Raw genomic sequence first — 18,213 nt, 5'->3', positions numbered from 1 at the left:
AGTCACTGTTCGGTCACTAAACAGATTTGTCGTCATCTTCTCTCTGCAGAAGTCTGTTATGAAGAAGATGTTTGTGTCTGGTTCTGGATTGTCTGATTAATGTTGTCCATATCATCCACATTCCTCTGAAAGTTGTGTTCTTCTCTTTCTAGCTCCCGAACTTGACCTGATTTGATACTCTGAACACTTGAGTCCTCTTCATTCTTTGGATCTGGATGCTTGAACTTTGATATTTTGGGAGACTGTAGCCATTTCGTATCAAACTATTCTCAACCAAGGTGCATTAAAGGACCTCTTTTTGGGTTTGTGCTTATTAGTAATTTGTATATTATCACTGTAACTTATGTGTTAAAGGTACATTGATGAATAAAACTCTTAATTTTTGAATAACGTAATTTCTTTCAGTACTTTCCCAGTGTCTGCATTTCAGGAGGGTTTCAAGAAGTCCGCTTCTGCCCCCCCCCCCGCAGTACGGTAACCCGTTTGGTTTGGGGATGAAGGGGCAGTTTTGGTTTTTTTGGGCTTTTATGCCTTTAATGGACAGGACAGTCGAAAAGAGACAGGAAGCAGGGGGCAGAGAGGGGGAGAAAGACATCAAAGGGCCGTCCGGTGCAGGACTCGAACCGGGCCCAGCTGCAGCGAGGACTGTAGCCTCTGTACATGGGGCGCCTGCTCAACCCACTACACCACCAACCACCAAAGGGGGGCAGTTTTTTAAAATGAGCTGAAGGTTCAAAGCGAAATGAAGCCGACACAGTGCAGCGGATTGACATAGTGCTTTATTGAAGCTGTCTGTAAGAAGGAAAATAATGTGCATCCCTATCATATACATTTTATGTGTAAAAATACTAAAGGATGTACAGTGTAAAAAAAACAGCTTCATGTTGATGGTAATTGTTGTTTTCACATCCTCGTGGCCTCACTGGCCAGCAGCACTGCATCCTGACAGCATGGACAGAAAAAGGCTGTTTGATTTGCTTTTCTGCGACTCTTTCTGGATCTGTTGAGTTTTCCTAACACTGTCTCAGAGTCAACACGGTCTCTGAGCTGGCTTCGGTATTACAGTGCCTCAGAGCAACATGGCAACAGCTGGAAGCTGTCCAGAGATGCGTCTCACTACTGTAAAGCTACAGTATAATGGACATGAAGTTAAAACTCAGTTAAACTTTGTAATATTTATACATGTCTGCTGTTTTTTGTTTGCTGTGTTTAAATAAATGTATATCATGCTTGTTTGTTACTGTAATAATCAAGATGATAGTAGAATAGTACCAGAGGGGAGAAAGGAGGGAGTCTGCTGCAGAAAAGATGTCAAATCTTTCAGAAATCTTTCAAAACATGAGCCTCTTCCTCATCTGCATTAAACGGTAAATGGAGTGCGGTTTATGATTTTTGGCTGATGTCATTGGTTCATTAAAAATGGAGATCAATACAGAGCAGCTGAGGTCTTTGAAATATATTTAAACACTCGTGGAGTCAGATCTGTTGTGTTATAGATGCACAGTACAAACAGCAGCAGCTTTAAGAGTGAACGCTGTCGGGTGCAGCGTCAGAGATCTCAGACACCGCCCGGTACGATGAGGGCACCAGAGAGGCCGTAAAGAGGCCGAAACCCAGACGACCGACGCATGTGGTTCACTACCGTTAAGGAGGAACCCACTCTGACAGAGAATTACTAAGCTTCATCTTCTCCACTGTTAATAACTGGAGGACAACTTTCTGTTCTTTGTGATCAGCCTGTGACCTAAGACTGAACAAGGAGAGTCTGAGGCTCACTGGAGGGAAAACTTCTCAAACCAGAGGATTAGTGCAATGATTGATCAGTTCTCATTTTAGTCTTTAAACACTGACCAGTTTGCTAAACCTTCCCACTGAGCACGATTCACTGACTCGTTGCTGCACACTGGACACTTCGTCCCAGTCTTGCCAACTCTAGATATCAGAGCAACATCAAAGCGAGCCGTTGTATGTGGAGGGAAGTTAAAAATTCTCATTTTCTTAAAAACATAAAAAAGCTAAAAATCTTGCTTTAAAGCAGGGTTGAATCGGATTCCTCTGAATCATATCAAAAGTGATGGGTGCTGTCTTCAAAGCTACAAAGCGGTATTTTATGAACTCTGGTTTCTGATGGTTTTGGCGTTAAGCATGCACGTACAGCTAGAACTCCTCTGTCGCTCGCAGACCTGGGTCAAATCAAAGCTGAAATCCTTCCAAATACCTGGGAGCGCTTGTTTGAGCCTGTCGAAGGTGCCAGATGGGTTGGATTTAGACTCGTTCTGGACTGCTCTGCGGTGCCAGACAGGTTCAATCAATCACAGAGAAGTATTTTTCATTAGAGTTCTGAGTGCCACTTTGACTCCAGGCTGGTGGTGCGGACAGAGGAGGACTACAGCATGCAGGCCAGCGCCATCCTTTTATACTTTCTGCCATAAAGCGCCTTTGCTAGCTATTAGCGGTTTAATGGTGTGCGACAGTAAAGCATGTGGACTTAAAAGCAGCGGAAAAACAGGTAAGATGTTGTATAAGAGATATCTGTAAAGGAAGAAAAAGGAGACGTTTATTTTTCGAACAAAAAATCTGGAAACACGACTATCCCCCCTTTTTTACTGCTAAACGCCAAACAAAAAGACAAGAAATTAAATAAATAGAAAATAAATTCAAGTTATCCATCAATGATGATAATAAAAACATTCAAATAAATATAATGCAGTACAATTTTCTACGGTTAATGAGAGCACACCCCCCCGGTGCTCCTTAATGTGTGACAGCCAGATACTCAAAGTGATGTCTTCCACAGGGTGAAGGTGAAGGTGTGTTTCTTTTATAAAGCAGCTTGAGATTTCAAATCCACTTTTAACGTGATATATATACCTCACATGACTTGGCAGGTGCCAATGTTTGACTCGTTCTGATCTAAACCGTAAGGCTAACCCGGCATTTGAAGACAGAGAGTTTGAGGGGATTTTTCTAAAAAAAAAAAATTATTAATAATAATAATAATCTTGTTGGTCAGACTGGAAGACATGACGACTTAACAACTGCAAACACACAGAGTCCAGACCGGAGAAGTGACGGCCCGCGTTCAAGACAGCAGAGTGCAGGGGTGGCTTAGAGGTACCGAACCCCCCCCCCCCCCCCCCTCGGCTTCAGGAAAACAGACAGAGCTGACACACAACTCCCCACCTTCCTTCTCCACATACTTACAGTAAACAGTAGCACTTACAGTTCAGCACCGATTCTTCTCCTTCCTTTACATTCAGACTTTTGTGCTTCTCTCATTTTCTTTCTGCTCAACTTCCACATCGTCTTTCTCTCTGAACTCTGCCTCAGCCATCGCCAACACACACACACACACACACACACACACACACACACACACACACTTCTGTCAATATCCAATCAGGTGAGGCAAGTCTTAACATTTTACACCCGTGAGATCATTTAAACTTGCACCTACTGTCTTTAACATGGCCCGTCACCTCCCGGCTGTCACATTTTGGTCACAAAACAATACAAAACATAAAATAAAATAAAACAATGGAGCAGGAAGGCTATCCGCTTTCCCTCCTACATTCTTCAGCCATTTTTTTTTTATCTTGAGGTGCAATATTTCTTTTTTTCCCTCTCAGCCCTAAGAAATAACAATATATTTTTCTTCTAGAATAATGTAATAATAGAAAAAGTTAAATAGAAAACCAATGAGTAGAACAATAAATAGAACATATATATTATAGCCATTGCTGTGATTCTTGTAAACCCATAACTGATGTACACTTCCTCACAGACCATTTTGTTTCGTCTCTAATCTCTTGTAAGAAACTTCTTGCAGCAGATCAGCTGTTACCTCGCTACTCATCAGTACGTAATAAATGATCACATAATAAACATCTCGTATCTATCTGTCTTTAAGATTTTCACCTGTCCTCCTCCTGTTTTTTTTTACTCTTTGCTGAATCTGCTCCTGCTGCAGTCGTTTCTTTCCTGCACAGACACAGAGAGGTGCAGCCGTGTGGATCCCAAAGCCGCGATATGTCACAGTAAAGCTTTCAGTCGTTTAAACAAAGTACCAAACAAAGTTCCGTTTTCCCTTTTTGGGGGACAAAAAGAAAAGATTTAAAGTAAATAAACAAAACAAAACAAAACAAAACAAAAAACGTTGGGGGAAACAGAACTAGCTGGTTTCCTCTTATTTTCACCTCTGTGGTAACGAATATATATCGCCGACCACGTTGCACTGCACTGTGGGTAATGTAGTAAAGCTCATCTGTTTGGGGGCTTCATGTGTCTGAACTGCTGTGCTTTGAGATGCATTCTGAAACACGAATCCATGACTGAACCTTGCGCACACGCATACACATAAACGTCATTTCCTCAAGCTTCAAAGTTGACATAGATGTTAATACAGGTGGTTGGCGTTTTGCTGGCACCTGTGTAATGATCAGCAGCATTCAGCCAGAGGTGTAGCACCGGATTTTAGTAGTAGCAGTAGAAGAGCAACAGTAGGAGTAGTGGTACCTGTAGTAGTTGAAATAGCAGCAACAACAATGACTTGCACTGAGCGACACCTGAGTCAAATCCCGCTGGACAACATGAGGTGTGTAGGATTCTGCTCACTGCTGACGACTGCTCGATCAATCCTAGAACCAGTGGAGCCAGACCCCAACGTTTCTCTGAGTCTGTGTTTGCAAAAAGCCTGAGATACAACCAGTAATGGAAGTTTGCGTTTGAGTGACTTTAAAAAGCTGCATCTCCGCCACACAGACACAGAAACCACAAAAATGCCTCATCAAAAATGCATCGGCTAATATCTAACTTCTTCAGCGGTGTTTGCAGAGTTTGGCAGGATGGGCACACGTCAAAGCACAGCAGGTCACTGGTGAAGCGCCTGTTGTTAAAGGGTCAATACACAGTAACTGATCACAGTTCGCATCGTCCGGGTCTGCAGTGCAGGATTAGACGGTAATCTTTGCCTAAAGCTCTCTTTTTTGGAAGGGATTCACTTCAGGAATAAATAAATAAATAAATAAAGACGCAGATTGGAGAGGTGAAAAAAAGAGAAGGAAACATCCCTCAAGTCTGGGTCGTTCTGGGTTGGTCCAAAGCAGCGTTTTTTTGCTCCTTGCCGACGACCTCAGGGACCAGCAGTGACGGTGTCGCTCTGATGGACAGTTCATTCGCGACCGCTGGCAGAGTAAGAGAACTGTGGGAAGTGCGGCCGTCTCTCGTTGTCCAAACAGTCCATCCCATCCTCATCAACTAAGAAGCGACCACACAGATTTGAATAGAAACAATGTTTAAAATGTTTACAGTTGAACATGTCATCTTTGCTATTAATGAGTAGATCCAACAGAACAGGGAACTGCTTATCTTACAATACAACTCAAATTTAGAGAAGTAATATTGGGTTTTGTTACTGTACGGAGGGAAATAAACGAACACAATTCAATTAACAATCAAGCTTCTGATGTGCCAATCTCCCGCAAACTGACGTGTGACCAACAAAACAAGAAGAACCTCACATTGGCACACAGAAACACGTCAGTTCCACTCATGTATAATTCAGCGCTGAACATTTTCAAAGCTGTAGCTTTATCTCATGAGTGTGTGAAGAGCTGCATGTGGCCAGAGGACTAATACATAAACACCTAAATAAACAGACGTGTGTACTTTAGAGTGTTCCTTATTGCAGTAAATCCAAAGGAAAATGCCTCAAATGAAGAAGCAGCTTCCAACTACGATCAGATATTAGGCTCCAAATCATGAAATGATCTTTTTTTTTTGTCACCTCTCTGCTTTCTCTTCACTCAAGAGTATTTGCAGGCACGAGCAGGCATGAACATGAGCAAACGTTTAGCACATTAAAGAAGACACTCACATTTCTCTGGTGGAGTGATGGTGATGGTCTGAGCCGTGAACTCCTCATCAAAGTACCTGGTGTCCGTCTCTGATGTCACCTGGGGCTTGAAGGGAGGGACGAGCTGGGGCAGAGGTGTGGAGAGATCAGATCAAACTGTGCATGTGCAACAGTAACAATAACTACTGCTGTTCCTTGTTGTAAAGCAGCAGCTTGAACGACATTCAACTAACTTTCTTAAACTGAAAGAAGAGTTCAGCGGCTTTTTTTAAATCTTCATTATCACAGTAGGACTGACCTGGGATTTATTCACATCAACCTTCCAACATCTAAATTTAATACTTGATAAATTTGATTGGAAAGGAAAGGAGCTGAAAGGACAGGAAGAGAGAAGAAGAGAATAAGAGGAGGAACAGTGAAATGAGGAAGCTTAGCACCTGTGCAACATGCTGTAGGTGTTGCTACACAGGACATGACTCTCACTTGGTGGTGTTATTTAAGCAAACACATGCACAGACTGACAGATTCTTAGGATACAAAGTCACACCTCTCCATAATGTCTTGTGCTTTTTTTACATCTGCCTCTTTGCTCTGATTTGTGAATGCCTATATATATATTAAATCACAACTTCTGTGCAAATGCAATTCAATCACACAAAAATCTAACATATTCTAACACTGGAGGTCAAAGGTCTCAGGTAGTTTCGTATAATTAAAGTGAGCTATTTCGCCCATCTTGTAATGTTTCATCAATACAACACAGTGAAAACATGGGGTTGTACCTTTTTATCATAAACGTCCTGCCAGTCGATGCCAGAGAAGAAACTGTGTCTCATTATTTCTTTAGCATCGTCCGGTCCTCCCCCCAGCCTAGTAAAGACAAATATAAAACAAAACTGAGATCATTTGAGAATGTAATTTAAAGTCAAATTAATTAATTAATTAAAACAAATTAAAAGAAAAAAATTCTCCTAAGAAATCAAGAGAATTAAAAAAAAAAGTTTAAAAAAAACGCACACAAATGTTTATGGTAATCATATCAGATGGCCAACAGGGAGCGAAGTGCGACATTGTTGAAGACTATGAGAGAAAGGTCCTATTTCTGACATTGATGTTCATAGTGTTCTCATTTATTTCAAAATAGAAAATTAAGCAAGATATGCTTGAGTACAGCTACCTATTGATTGATAAGACACTATCAGTTCTCAGATCCAGTCCTCACCAGTCACTTTATTTATAAAAATCAAGATGACGACAGTAAACACGTAAAAAAAAAATATATATATCAAGGTTTCCAAAGAGGGGCGCATCCAGTGAGGAGGCTGCTCGGTACTACTGAGACTATAATAGATGTTCTATAACAGGTTCTATAACATCAGACAAAGCTGTTATTTATTAAAACAGGTGGAAGCAAAAAGACCAGTTTTAACTGTCTCATTAAGTCTCATTGAGCTTTGTGAAGAACTATAAAACAGACTTAATATCAGAGGTGTGGAAATTTCTCGATTCGAAGATGCATCTCAAAGCAGCGACTGAACATAATCCAGAATTAGAGGCCGACATAAAAGATATGTCAATGACTGGTTGAACGTGTTTTTACGTTACTTTCAACTGCCGTAAAACAACGAAGAGGAAGAAACAGCTTAAGCAGAGGAAGACGACACTCGTAGCGACAATGTTATGCCAACATTACTGTGATGTTTTGGGTGATGGAGCCGAGGGAGACGGAGCTCAGCAGTGATGATTAAAACATGTCTGAAAGCAGACATCTGGACTCACATCAGATTTCATCAACTTACTGCATGAACTTGATAAAAAAAACACACACACCGTGTGTAATATTCACCTCATAATAATGCGTGCTTGTGCAAACACGACTAATATAAAGAACCGTATTAGCTGGTTTTGCTCTGCAACCTTAAAAAGCCCAGCCATCCTAAATAATCAGTCAGTAATTAGTGCCAACTTTGAGCTCCAACTCCATTAGAGGGAAGAGAATCCCAAATCTGTGGCAGCTTTTCCCGGGTTTCATGAACTAATAAAAAGGCCGATCAGGTAGTTTATCTCAAAGGAGTCCCATCTCCTGGCATGGTCATTATTAAAGGAAACTGAGATCCATCTTTGGATGTACGGATACTGAAACATTCACAGCTTTTAAAATTCCCCCAAGTTCATCCTATCCATTCTGATCAGGATTTCCGAGTCTCCGGCTGAGTAAATTGGCGGATGATTTCTTAAAGTGAACATTTATAATCAGCGCGCACCTTTTGTTGGGGTCTTTGATGAGCAGACCAGACAGCAGGGACTTGGCGTCTGCCGACAGAGTGCGCGGAAACTTTATGTCCTCCATGAGGATGAGCTCAAAAAGCTTCTCGTGGTCCTGGTTGTAGAACGGCAGTCGGCCGCACATCATCTCGTACGTCACCACACCCAAACCCCACCAATCCACAGCTCGACCGTAGTCGTTGTCCTCCAAGACCTGAGGACAGAAGACGAACAAAGATGCACAATTAGTTTAATGGGCAATTTGTTTAATTGGACATCTGGGTTTATTCTGCATTTCTGCATTTATTTTATTGGACAATACGGATTGCCCAAGGTAGTTGGTGAAGAGACAGATGAGCAAGTAAAGGCAGGAAAGGACAGTCAATATGCCGTTATGCTCCAAGGATGAATAAAACTAAAAGTTGTTTGCGATGGACACAAGTGGCCGCATAGCTAACGAGGGCTAAAATGTAAATAGCGTACAGAGGCAAACATCATGGGATGGCAGGTCTTCAGAGGCCCCTGTTACAGTAAGGGGGTCAGTTTGTTTGTTGCCCCCCCCCCCCCCTTCCCTCTCGGGTGCTTCCAGCTCTCCCTGGCACACTGATGCCTTCCTGGCAGGGACAGGCAGGAATGTTCCTGGATAGAAAAGGCAGGAACAGCCCGCAACCTGAGTCAGGGCCAGTCCAGCCTTCAAGCTGGGTAGCACAGGTACTGAACTGTAAGCTGCTGCATTGTGTGTGTGTGTGTGTGTGTGTGTGTGTGTGTGTGTGTGTGTGAGAAAGAGAGACTAGAAGAAAGGTGAGCTGCCTAGTCAGTCACTTCCATATCAAAGTCTTGAATCTGTGCCGTCTTCCTACTCCTCTTCCCTGCCTGCTCTCCATGCACTTCCCTCTCCATCCTTTCTTATCCTGCCTGCTCCATCCTCTAATCATGTCTTCATTAACTCGCTCCTTCTCTTTCATCCTCGCTTCTGCTCGTTTGCTGGAGGAGAGAGGAAGAAGAGGAGGAAAAGAGAGGCAGACACACGAAGAGAGGTAGTTCAGGTGCTGCCGAGGCCCACATTAGCATAATAAGCTTATTAACATGATGAGTGTACGTGTGTGCATCCTGCATGTGTCGCCTGGGTGTGCGACTGAAAGACGGACGGACGGACAGACACACAGGGCTGGAGGGCAGCCAGAACAGCATATGTTGTACATCTCACCAATAATAATAACATGTCACTCACTGTTAATGGACCAGTCAGACACGTGAATGCAAACATTTACAAATGTAATGTTATTTGACCAAATTCCAGGCTTTTAGTGTTTCAAAAAGTGAGAAAATTATGGATTGCTTGTGCTCCAATGTTCAATGCTGAAATGTTCAAACCGCTTCATTCAATGGGTGAAACGTGGGTTAATAAAATTCAACCTTCTGTCAAAACTGGCAGTTTTAAGAGGCAATTATCTAAATCTGAATCTCTGACTGAATTGTTAAGATATTACAAAAGGATTCCTCTCATATGCACTTCATAGAAGCCTTCTAAAACTAAAGAAAGTTTGAACATCCAGGGACTTTTCTCCTTTGGTGCAAACAGAAATATGACATAAAAAGCATTTGATTGTTCAAAACTTTTGGCTTTTGGTGTAAATGATTATTTTCCTTGTTTGTGAACATAAAAAAGGAGCTTCATCACGTCTTAGAAGTGTTCAAATAATAAAAAAAATGCACTCATAAGCTTGAAAGGCCTTATTGTAACCATATCACTACACTTTCCTTTAATTGGAATCTTCTCAATTCTAGTGTCATCTTCAGATAAGATCCTCCAATTTAAAATCGGTTTAAATGTCAACAAGCACAAGTAGACCAAAGGGGAAAAAATACAGCACCAAACCTGTGAGTTTCCACAGGAACTCAAAGCCACTGAAAGCTGGTCATTTACCGCCCGAGTTCTCAGAATTGATACTGATCTCCTAATGATGCAGCTAGCTTTTTGAGCGTGTGCAAGTCCACATGTAAAGTGCACGAAAGTAAATAAAGAGAGTTAAGAGTGCAATCTTATGTGTGAATATATCTGTGTGAGAATTAAGCTGGTCACAGTGCTGGCAGATGCAGAGAAGAGCTGGGGGAATGAAGCGTGCCGCCAGCTCCAGATATACTACTGACTGGTACGGCTGGAGGGATAACACTGGCTTAGACTGCTGGGAGACTGTCAGCCACACACACTTGCACATGGCAGATGGAATATTTATCCATCCTCATCAAATTCATAAAGTTTTGAGAGTGAGGCAAACTAGGAGATGTTTGGTGTTGTTTCAGTTCCTGCAGCTTGAAGAGAAATGCACATAAGCACGCACACCGAGCACTCGGTTTATGAAATTCAGAACAGCTCAGGGGGCTGTTTTTGGTGCTGATCTACTGAGATGTGTGAACTGTGTGTAGCATCTTTGTATAAAAAAATAAAAAGCCACGGAAATGTATACAAATCAAGCTGTCCGGTTGTGCGTGTCAGTGTGTGCAAGTGGGTGTGTGTTTTTGTTTGTCCTGGGACCAAAGAAAGTGGTGGCAGCTCGGTTGCAGGCAGGGAGCAGATTAATGCACACAGAGCCAGAATGCTGCCCCACAGCCCCAGGCAAGAAGGCACTGGAGTGTATGTGTGTGTGTGTGTCTGTGTGTTCGGTTCTGTGTGTATAATTTAGCAAAATAGCTGACGAATAAATGGGACCAAACAGAGTAACGGGAAAAATTATACCATCGACAGGAGAGAAGAGAAGAAGAGAGGAGATTAAAAGCAGCAGCGAGGGAGAAGGTCTTGACCTGTCCTGGTCCCTGTTGGGTCTGCCATGTGGCAGCGAGCTGCTGCTCGCAGGACGAGGGCTTTGGCAGCCTGGACAGGACTACATGGGGTGGGACAGGCACTCATAGCCTGTGGCTGTACCCGCCCAGATAACCAGCAGGGAACACAATCACACATACCCACCTCATATACTGAGAGCATACAATCCCATATTGCTGGTGTCAAACAGAGACCTTCCATCTCCAAAGTGCCATGATTTGGAAATTGGTTTCTGCTGACAATCTGCTATCATTCTGAAATGCTCTACCAACAGCTGACTACATGTGAAACCTTTGCAGTAAAAAAGGTCAACGCCCGACACCAAAACAAAAACAGTCAAAGAAATGGAAAATGCCCAAATCCGGCCCCTTTAACGCTCCTTAAATTGCAACGAAGAAATGTGTCAAAGACAAAAAATATGGAACAAACGGCAGAGAAAACACTCCCCATGTGTTTTCTCTGATCCCGTTCCATCCCTCTGCTTATTGTTCATTAATCTCACACCAATCTTTTTTTTCCCCCTTTTGACCATCCATGAAACAAACAATAACACCTCAATCTAATACTTTACATCTTTGGGTGAAAGATGGTTGACTCTGCGTCGTTGTGTTGTATCAGTGTGAGTTCCTGCAGCCGCACAACCCTCTTCCTTCACTTCTCATCTGCCCTCCTCACTGACGGCAAACACAGGAACTGTCTGAATTTCACTCCTGTAACCCTGAAATATTTTCACTCCTTTCTCATCTTGCTCTGCCTTTCGAGCCCCCATCCCCCCTTTTCTCTTTTTAATCCCGGCTACTTTGCATCTCTGTAACTTGGCTCAGAGCAAACTGTGTTATTTTTACACGCGGGCGGGCGAGCAGAGCGTGCGGGCGGGCGAGTGGCGGTGGCGGTGGTGTAGATTTCCAGGTTTTTTTCCGAGCACCTTCCTCCAACCTCGCCCATCTGCCGCCATCTGCCTCGCTTTAGCCTGCACTTTCTACTGCAATCACACACACGGCGCACACGCATAAATGCATACAGACGCACATCCTGTGAAAAATAACCAACAGCCTCCAATCAGCTTTTGGCACGCAAAGGAAGGGACTCTTTTAAAAAAAAAAAAAAAAAAAAAAAAAAAAAAAAAAGAAGCACAAAATCCTGCGCCAAATTGTCCTCCATACTTTTTTGAGTGGGATATACACTCCCCTCCTGCCTTCGTTTCCACATCTCCACCGCTCTGTCTCCACCACCTACAGTCCCGCATTGCTCTCGCCAGTTGATCTGCTGGCCTCCGAGTGAGGCAGCGCTGATGACTGGACAGCGGCTGGCTGCAAAAAATTATTACAAGTATGTAGTTCTGGGCATGGGGGTATGTTTGTGTGTGCGTGAACACTGTCTGTTCCCTTTTCCAATTCTCATTCACACTCATAAGCTGCATATTTACTGTTCACCCTGATATTATGGACATTGTTTGCTTTTGGAAAAAAATATATATACACGCATGCATTTCACTATTCAAACATTCTAACAGGAAACTCTTTATTGTGGGTTGTGAAAGAGATCATCAGTTTGTGATGCAAACGTCCGGGGGGGGGGGGGGTCTCTGTGTGTGTGGTTCCTGCAGGTCTTAAGCCAATGTGCAGCCATTTATCAAAGAGTGATAACAATCAGTAATAAGCCTGGTAGTTAAACTAATCAGCCAGGGCTGTTGTTAAATAAACAGGCGCCGTGCAGCGGGCGACATGAGTCCCATAGTTCACAGGAGCCGTCCTGGTGGAACCCCGAGCAGCGCAGAAACGCTGTTTAATGGATGAGCTGCCTGTGGATGTCACAGATGCTTTCATGTACTACAAGGCCTCAGTCAATTTGCTCAGTTTATACAACACAACCCTCAGTCCCTGACATTAATGTCATTCATCAGTTAATTAAAGCGATTTATACAAATGGACTTTGTGTTGTAAAGATGACCATTGAAGTCAAGTGTTTGAAGCTTAAAACTGTCTGCTTCTGTGCTTCTGACTTGTTTTGATGGCACACTCGCATGCATTATGCACATTCCCCAGCCTGAAACTCCCCAGGAGCACCCAGGGGTGGGAAACACTTCACAACTTTAGTTTTCCAGCCGAGCAACATAACGTGCTATAAGGCACTATGTCACGAGCCAAAAACTAGAAAAAAAGATGCTTTTGCCCTAATAAATAAGGTTAACAAACCTTCACTATGATAAATACAGTTGAAATGGGGGGTCTGGGTCATGTTTGCTTGGCTCTGTGGGTTTAAGTCGTCGAAACGTTTCTTCATAATCATGAAAACATTATTGTGTCTCCTCTGCTCTGTGTAGGTTATTAATTAGAGGAGGTTAAAGCACTGGTTTACTTTCTACAATAAAACAACTGAAAGAATGTAAAAGTCAAACTCAAATGCAAGTGTGTGGCTGCTTTAACCACAGCAGTTGCATCACAAAACTGTAGGGGGAGCCCAAGAGCAAAACGTTTTCAGACAGCAGTGCTGCTTTAACAAAAATGGGGGTTTCCAAAGTCATCATCATCATCAACTTTATTATATAGCCTTTTAACACAGCCGTAGCTGAAACAAAGTGCTGTACAACACAAAATAAAACAAGGCTTAAAACACAAGAACAATGTAAAAACAACAATAAACAACAACAATATTAAAATAATAAAAACAATAAAACAATACTAGAAACAGAGTCTCATGCTGGGTTAAAAGCCAGGGAATAAAAATGGGTCTTAAGACGGGTTTTAAAAATGGGCAGTGAAGGGGCCTGTCTAATGTGAAACGAGAGGTCGTTCCACAGTTTCGGACCGGCAGTGGAAAAGGCTCTGTCTCCTCTGAGCTTCTGCTTGGCCCTCGGTACCTCCAGGAGCAGCTGATCAGCTGACCTGAGGCATCGGGCAGGAGCATACGGATGGAGCAGCTCAGAGAGGTAAGGCGGGGCGAGTCCATTTAAAGATTTAAAAACAAATAAAAGAATCTTAAAATGGACTCTAAAATGCACAGGCAGCCAGTGGAGGGAGGCTAAAATGGGAGTGATGTGCTCCCTCTTACGTGTTCCAGTTAGGAGGCGAGCGGCAGCGTTTTGGACCAACTGGAGACGTGTGAGGGAGGACTGGCTGACTCCAAGATAAAGTGCATTGCAGTAATCCAGCCGTGATGTGATGAAGGCGTGGATTACTGTCTCAAAGTGCGTGCGTGCGAGGAAGGGCTTCACCTTTGCCAGCTGCCTGAGATAAAAAAAGCTGGACTTCACTACTGCAAAGTAATCAATATAACAAGTGAACACCATCCATCCATTTTCTATACCCGCTTAATCCATCGGTCGTGTCGCGGGGGGGCTGGAGCCTATCTCAGCAGTCATGGGGCGAGAGACAGGGTACACCCTGGACGGGTCGCCAGTCCATCACAGGGCCACGCAGAGAAAAAACAAGACGAACAACCACACACATGCTCACACTCACTCCTAGGGACAATTTTAGAGACACCAATTCACCTAACATGCATGTTCTTGGTTTTTGTACCCGGAGAGAACCCCCTCATAACATGCAAACTGCACACAGAAAGAACCAGCTGGGAGTTGAACCTGGAACCCTCCCGCTGTGAGGCGACGGTGCTAACCACTACACCACCGTCATCTATTAATTGCTGGTAAGCCAAATGTGATACAGTATCACAGTTATACCTGTGCATTACATTTAGAACTACCATCCACAAAAGCACCCATCAGTGGAGATGTCGTGAATTGATTCTGAAGATTGTGTGTTTTAATTTGAGGCTCTTAATATTTAATATGAAATGAGGTAATGTACAGTATTAGCAGATGCTATGAAGTTATATTTCATGCGTCACTTATGGGGTGCATTCAGTGGCATACTGAAGGAAACAGGTGGTGATGGACAAAGTAAAAAGCAAGAAGCCAACTGAGCAAGTTGGAAGGAGGGAAGACAAAAAAATGTATTCTAAAAGTGACCACTAAAGATAAAGACAGGAAAATAATTCACACGGAGAGGTTTGTGGTATGAAAGACTACAAAAGAAAAGAAGAGAATCAAAAACATTACCTCAGGTGCGAGGTACTCTGGCGTGCCACAGAAGGTCTTCATGGTTGCAGCGTCTGTGATGCCCTCCTTGCAGAGTCCAAAATCAGTGATCTTGATATGGCCGTCTTTATCCAGCATCAGGTTTTCCAACTGGAAGGAAAACAAAAGACACACCTCAGTGTCATCATCCGTGGCTGGATATCATCAATCAATATATACATTAAGTGTTTCCTTAACTGTTCAAAACACTTTTGTGAACCGTGGAGTCGAGCTTTTTCCTCTGAAGAGGAGAGCTGAGGCAGATCGATACACATAGCCATATTGTATCCCCCACACAGAGGCAGAACACACACTCAGACACACAAACTTGTAGCAGAAGAGGGAAATAAACTTCAGGCATGTAGCTGAGCCACTCAACCTTTTAATTTTAATGGCTGGAGTGTTTTTCATGCTCTGTGTCTGCTTTTTCTCCTGTTTTCTTGGCTGCTGTGAGCAGGGCTGGGGCCAAAGCTGCCAGGCAGGCAGACTGAGCCATCTACCTCTGTGGCATCAGCACCTCCTTCCTTCCCTCCATCCCAACCTGCCTCCACCTCCTGCAATTCTTTACTGCTTCATGTCTGTTTGAGCTTGTTCTTGTCCCTCATTTTAATAACTACAAATCCTGAGCCACTTGTCTCAAGCGGAGTGGGAAGACAAACTAAAAAACACAAGAGGTGGAGTGGAGGGCCAAAAACAAAAGTTTTTCATCAAAGATCTGATCACTCTCACCCATGCCCTCCAGCCTGCCTTCCCTCCCTGCTTCTGTTTACCTTGAGGTCCCGGTACACAATCTTGGCTGAATGCAGGTAGTTGAGAGCTGAAACAATCTCTGCGCCGTAGAAGCGCGTGCGCTCCTCTGAGAACACCCGCTCTCTGGACAAATGGAAAAACAGCTGCAGGAAAGGAAGGGAAGAAAAGAGGGTGAGTGAGAGAGTGAGCAAGAGAGGACCGGGGAGAAGAGAAGGGAGGGGGGGGGGGGGGGGACAGGGACAGCAGGGACGGCACAGCAATAATTACTGATTTATTGGAGGAAATTAGCACAACACAAACTGGCTGCCCGCACCATATTGAGATGATAGATAGCAGAGGGGGGAGTGAGTGGGGTGTGTGTTGGGAGGGGTTGCGCGAAGGGGGTGCACCATCTCAGAGGAGGGCGGGTGGAGGCGCCCGGCAGCTGGCGCCTCATCTAGCAGCCCCCCTAACCACACATACTTCTTCCATGTTACCCTCTGGGCTGCGTTGGCATGGCGCTGGCGAGGAGCTCAGCGACGGGGGCCAAATCAAGGGGTTTAATCAGTACACCAGTCTAGTTAAAGACAGGCGGACCGCCTTGGCCGCTGGAGCGAGCACCACCATCACCACCCTACTCAACCAACTGCCTCCAGCGCAGCTCTCATTAGTGGCCTGACTGGCCTTGCCCCCTGAGCCTTCATCTTCATTTACTACTTCCCTTATCCACCCAGCTCGTTTTCTCGAAAGAGGTTAATTTTCACTTTAAAGAGCATTAACCCCACCCAGGTGGCCTGACCTCCTGTTTCTGACCTGTCTTGCTTTTTAATCACACACCTGACACTCCCTTCCTCTATCTCTTACTTCCTTCGTCAATGACAGTTGTCAAGTTGTCACTGTCGCACAGCTACACGTGGCGCCAAAATGACACCAGCCTGCTGCGCTGCTCCAGTCAAGTTGTACAAATTACCCATGAGGCCAAGGGGCACACATCTTCCCATTAATTGTTCAGGGAGGTTTGCATATGGCCACTGGAGTGATGCTCACAGACCACCTTGCTCAAATAGTGTCCCTGTGTGTGTGTGTGTGTGTGTGTGTGTGTGTGGTGAGTGAGGTAGCACGACAGGTGGGCCTTCATCAGTGTACTGGCAGCTGTGACTGTGGCAGGTTTGTAATGGGTTGTGTGTGTGTGTGTGTTTGTGTGGCATGTGTGGTCACAATTTGTCCGTTGAGGTAAAAATTTGCCATGTGTGTTTGTCCAAGTGTGTGTGTGTTTGCTGGTGTTGCCTTTGTGTGTGTTTGCTCAGGCCTGGCACTGGCTGAACTGCCTAACTAACAGGGAGGGGAGCAGGTGACAGTTACACTAAGGGAATGAACCAAGATTGCAAAAACGGCCCGATTAAAAATCTGAGAAATGGAAAAGTGGGGGAATCCAAACTCATTTAGTCTCTGACTGTCATTCTGGCTGTATCTGCCCCATAGGTGTGTTCAGAAATAGGCACGAGCAGGACAGGGACAAAACAGAGAAGAGAGACAAGAAGGCAAGAGAGAGGCCAGTTGCTTGGCAAATTATCTGTTAGAAAGCAATCCAACAGTCAAACTTTAGCCACTTCTTGAGTGTTTGCTCATTCTTTTGCTGCACTGCTAATGCAGATTTAAAGATCGCCAATTACAACATATTGTCCTCACACATTCATAAAACCCAGGCAAATGTTTAGAAGACTGTGTTCAAAATAAAAATGACAACAACTCTAGTTTATCTTAGTTTAACTCTGATTATTTGAAATACTTAATGTATAAAAACAAACATGAACAACTACACACTCAAAGTTTAAGAACAGATACCCCGATTAAAAATCTGAGAAATGGACAAGTGGGGAAATCCAAACTCATTTTGTCTGACTCTCAGTCTGGCTGTATCTGCCCCATAGGTGTGTTCATAAATAGACACGATACTATTTGACCTAAGAGCTGTTGACCAACTTTAAAATATGTAGCTATAACCAGTTTCAACACAGTGGGAAGTCAGTTGACAAAAGAGAAAATAGAGCTCCAACTGCTGTCAGTTACTGTGGTGGAGCTGTGGTTTACCTGCCTCTTTAAAGCAGTAACACGAAGATGGGTAACTGTGTGTGTGTGTGTGTGTGTGTGTGAGAGAGAGAGTGAGTGAGTATCTTACCTCGCCTCCATTCACGTACTCCATGACAAAACAGAGACGGTCTTTAGTCTGGAACGAATACTTCAGAGACTGAAATGAGAACCACACATGCATAAATTATGGAACTGGACACATAAAAGTCAATTTCATCTACTTCATTGTCCTCATACAGCCCCACATTTACACTAACTGTGATACAGATTTCTAATATGACATCTTAAGAGCATATGGACTCAAGTTATCCCACTGTGCAATGGACAAAACAGGATATCATTTTACATTCAGGGGCACAACACTTTTCATTTGTA

General features: G+C 43.7%; 2 protein-coding genes across 4 annotated transcripts in view; one reads left to right on the top strand and one right to left on the bottom strand.

The window, feature by feature from the left end:
* The window catches only part of sdccag8 (SHH signaling and ciliogenesis regulator sdccag8), a 43,308-nt gene extending 41,928 nt beyond the window's left edge, over nucleotides 1-1,380 (top strand). Inside the window, exon 18 of the mRNA XM_075478913.1 lies at nucleotides 153-1,380. Coding sequence (XP_075335028.1) covers nucleotides 153-175 — 23 coding nt within the window. The 3' untranslated portion in view covers nucleotides 176-1,380. The remainder of the gene's footprint in view (nucleotides 1-152) is intronic.
* The window catches only part of akt3a (v-akt murine thymoma viral oncogene homolog 3a), a 54,385-nt gene continuing 36,933 nt past the window's right edge, over nucleotides 762-18,213 (bottom strand). For 2 of the 3 annotated variants that reach the window (XM_075478930.1, XM_075478937.1), the window contains exons 8-14: nucleotides 17,927-17,995; nucleotides 15,789-15,911; nucleotides 15,001-15,129; nucleotides 8,119-8,333; nucleotides 6,637-6,724; nucleotides 5,876-5,978; nucleotides 762-5,256 (exon numbers count right to left, since the gene is read on the bottom strand). In XM_075478930.1, the coding sequence (XP_075335045.1) occupies nucleotides 5,171-5,256; nucleotides 5,876-5,978; nucleotides 6,637-6,724; nucleotides 8,119-8,333; nucleotides 15,001-15,129; nucleotides 15,789-15,911; nucleotides 17,927-17,995 (813 nt within the window). In that variant the 3' untranslated portion in view covers nucleotides 762-5,170. The remainder of the gene's footprint in view (nucleotides 5,257-5,875; nucleotides 5,979-6,636; nucleotides 6,725-8,118; nucleotides 8,334-15,000; nucleotides 15,130-15,788; nucleotides 15,912-17,926; nucleotides 17,996-18,213) is intronic. The other variant, XM_075478947.1, reaches the window with a different exon arrangement.

This window comes from Odontesthes bonariensis, chromosome 2 (assembly GCF_027942865.1).
Source record: "Odontesthes bonariensis isolate fOdoBon6 chromosome 2, fOdoBon6.hap1, whole genome shotgun sequence".
Taxonomy (NCBI): domain Eukaryota; kingdom Metazoa; phylum Chordata; class Actinopteri; order Atheriniformes; family Atherinopsidae; genus Odontesthes; species Odontesthes bonariensis.
The sequence above is the reverse complement of the archived record's forward strand: the minus strand, read 5'-3'. Positions and strand labels throughout refer to the sequence as shown.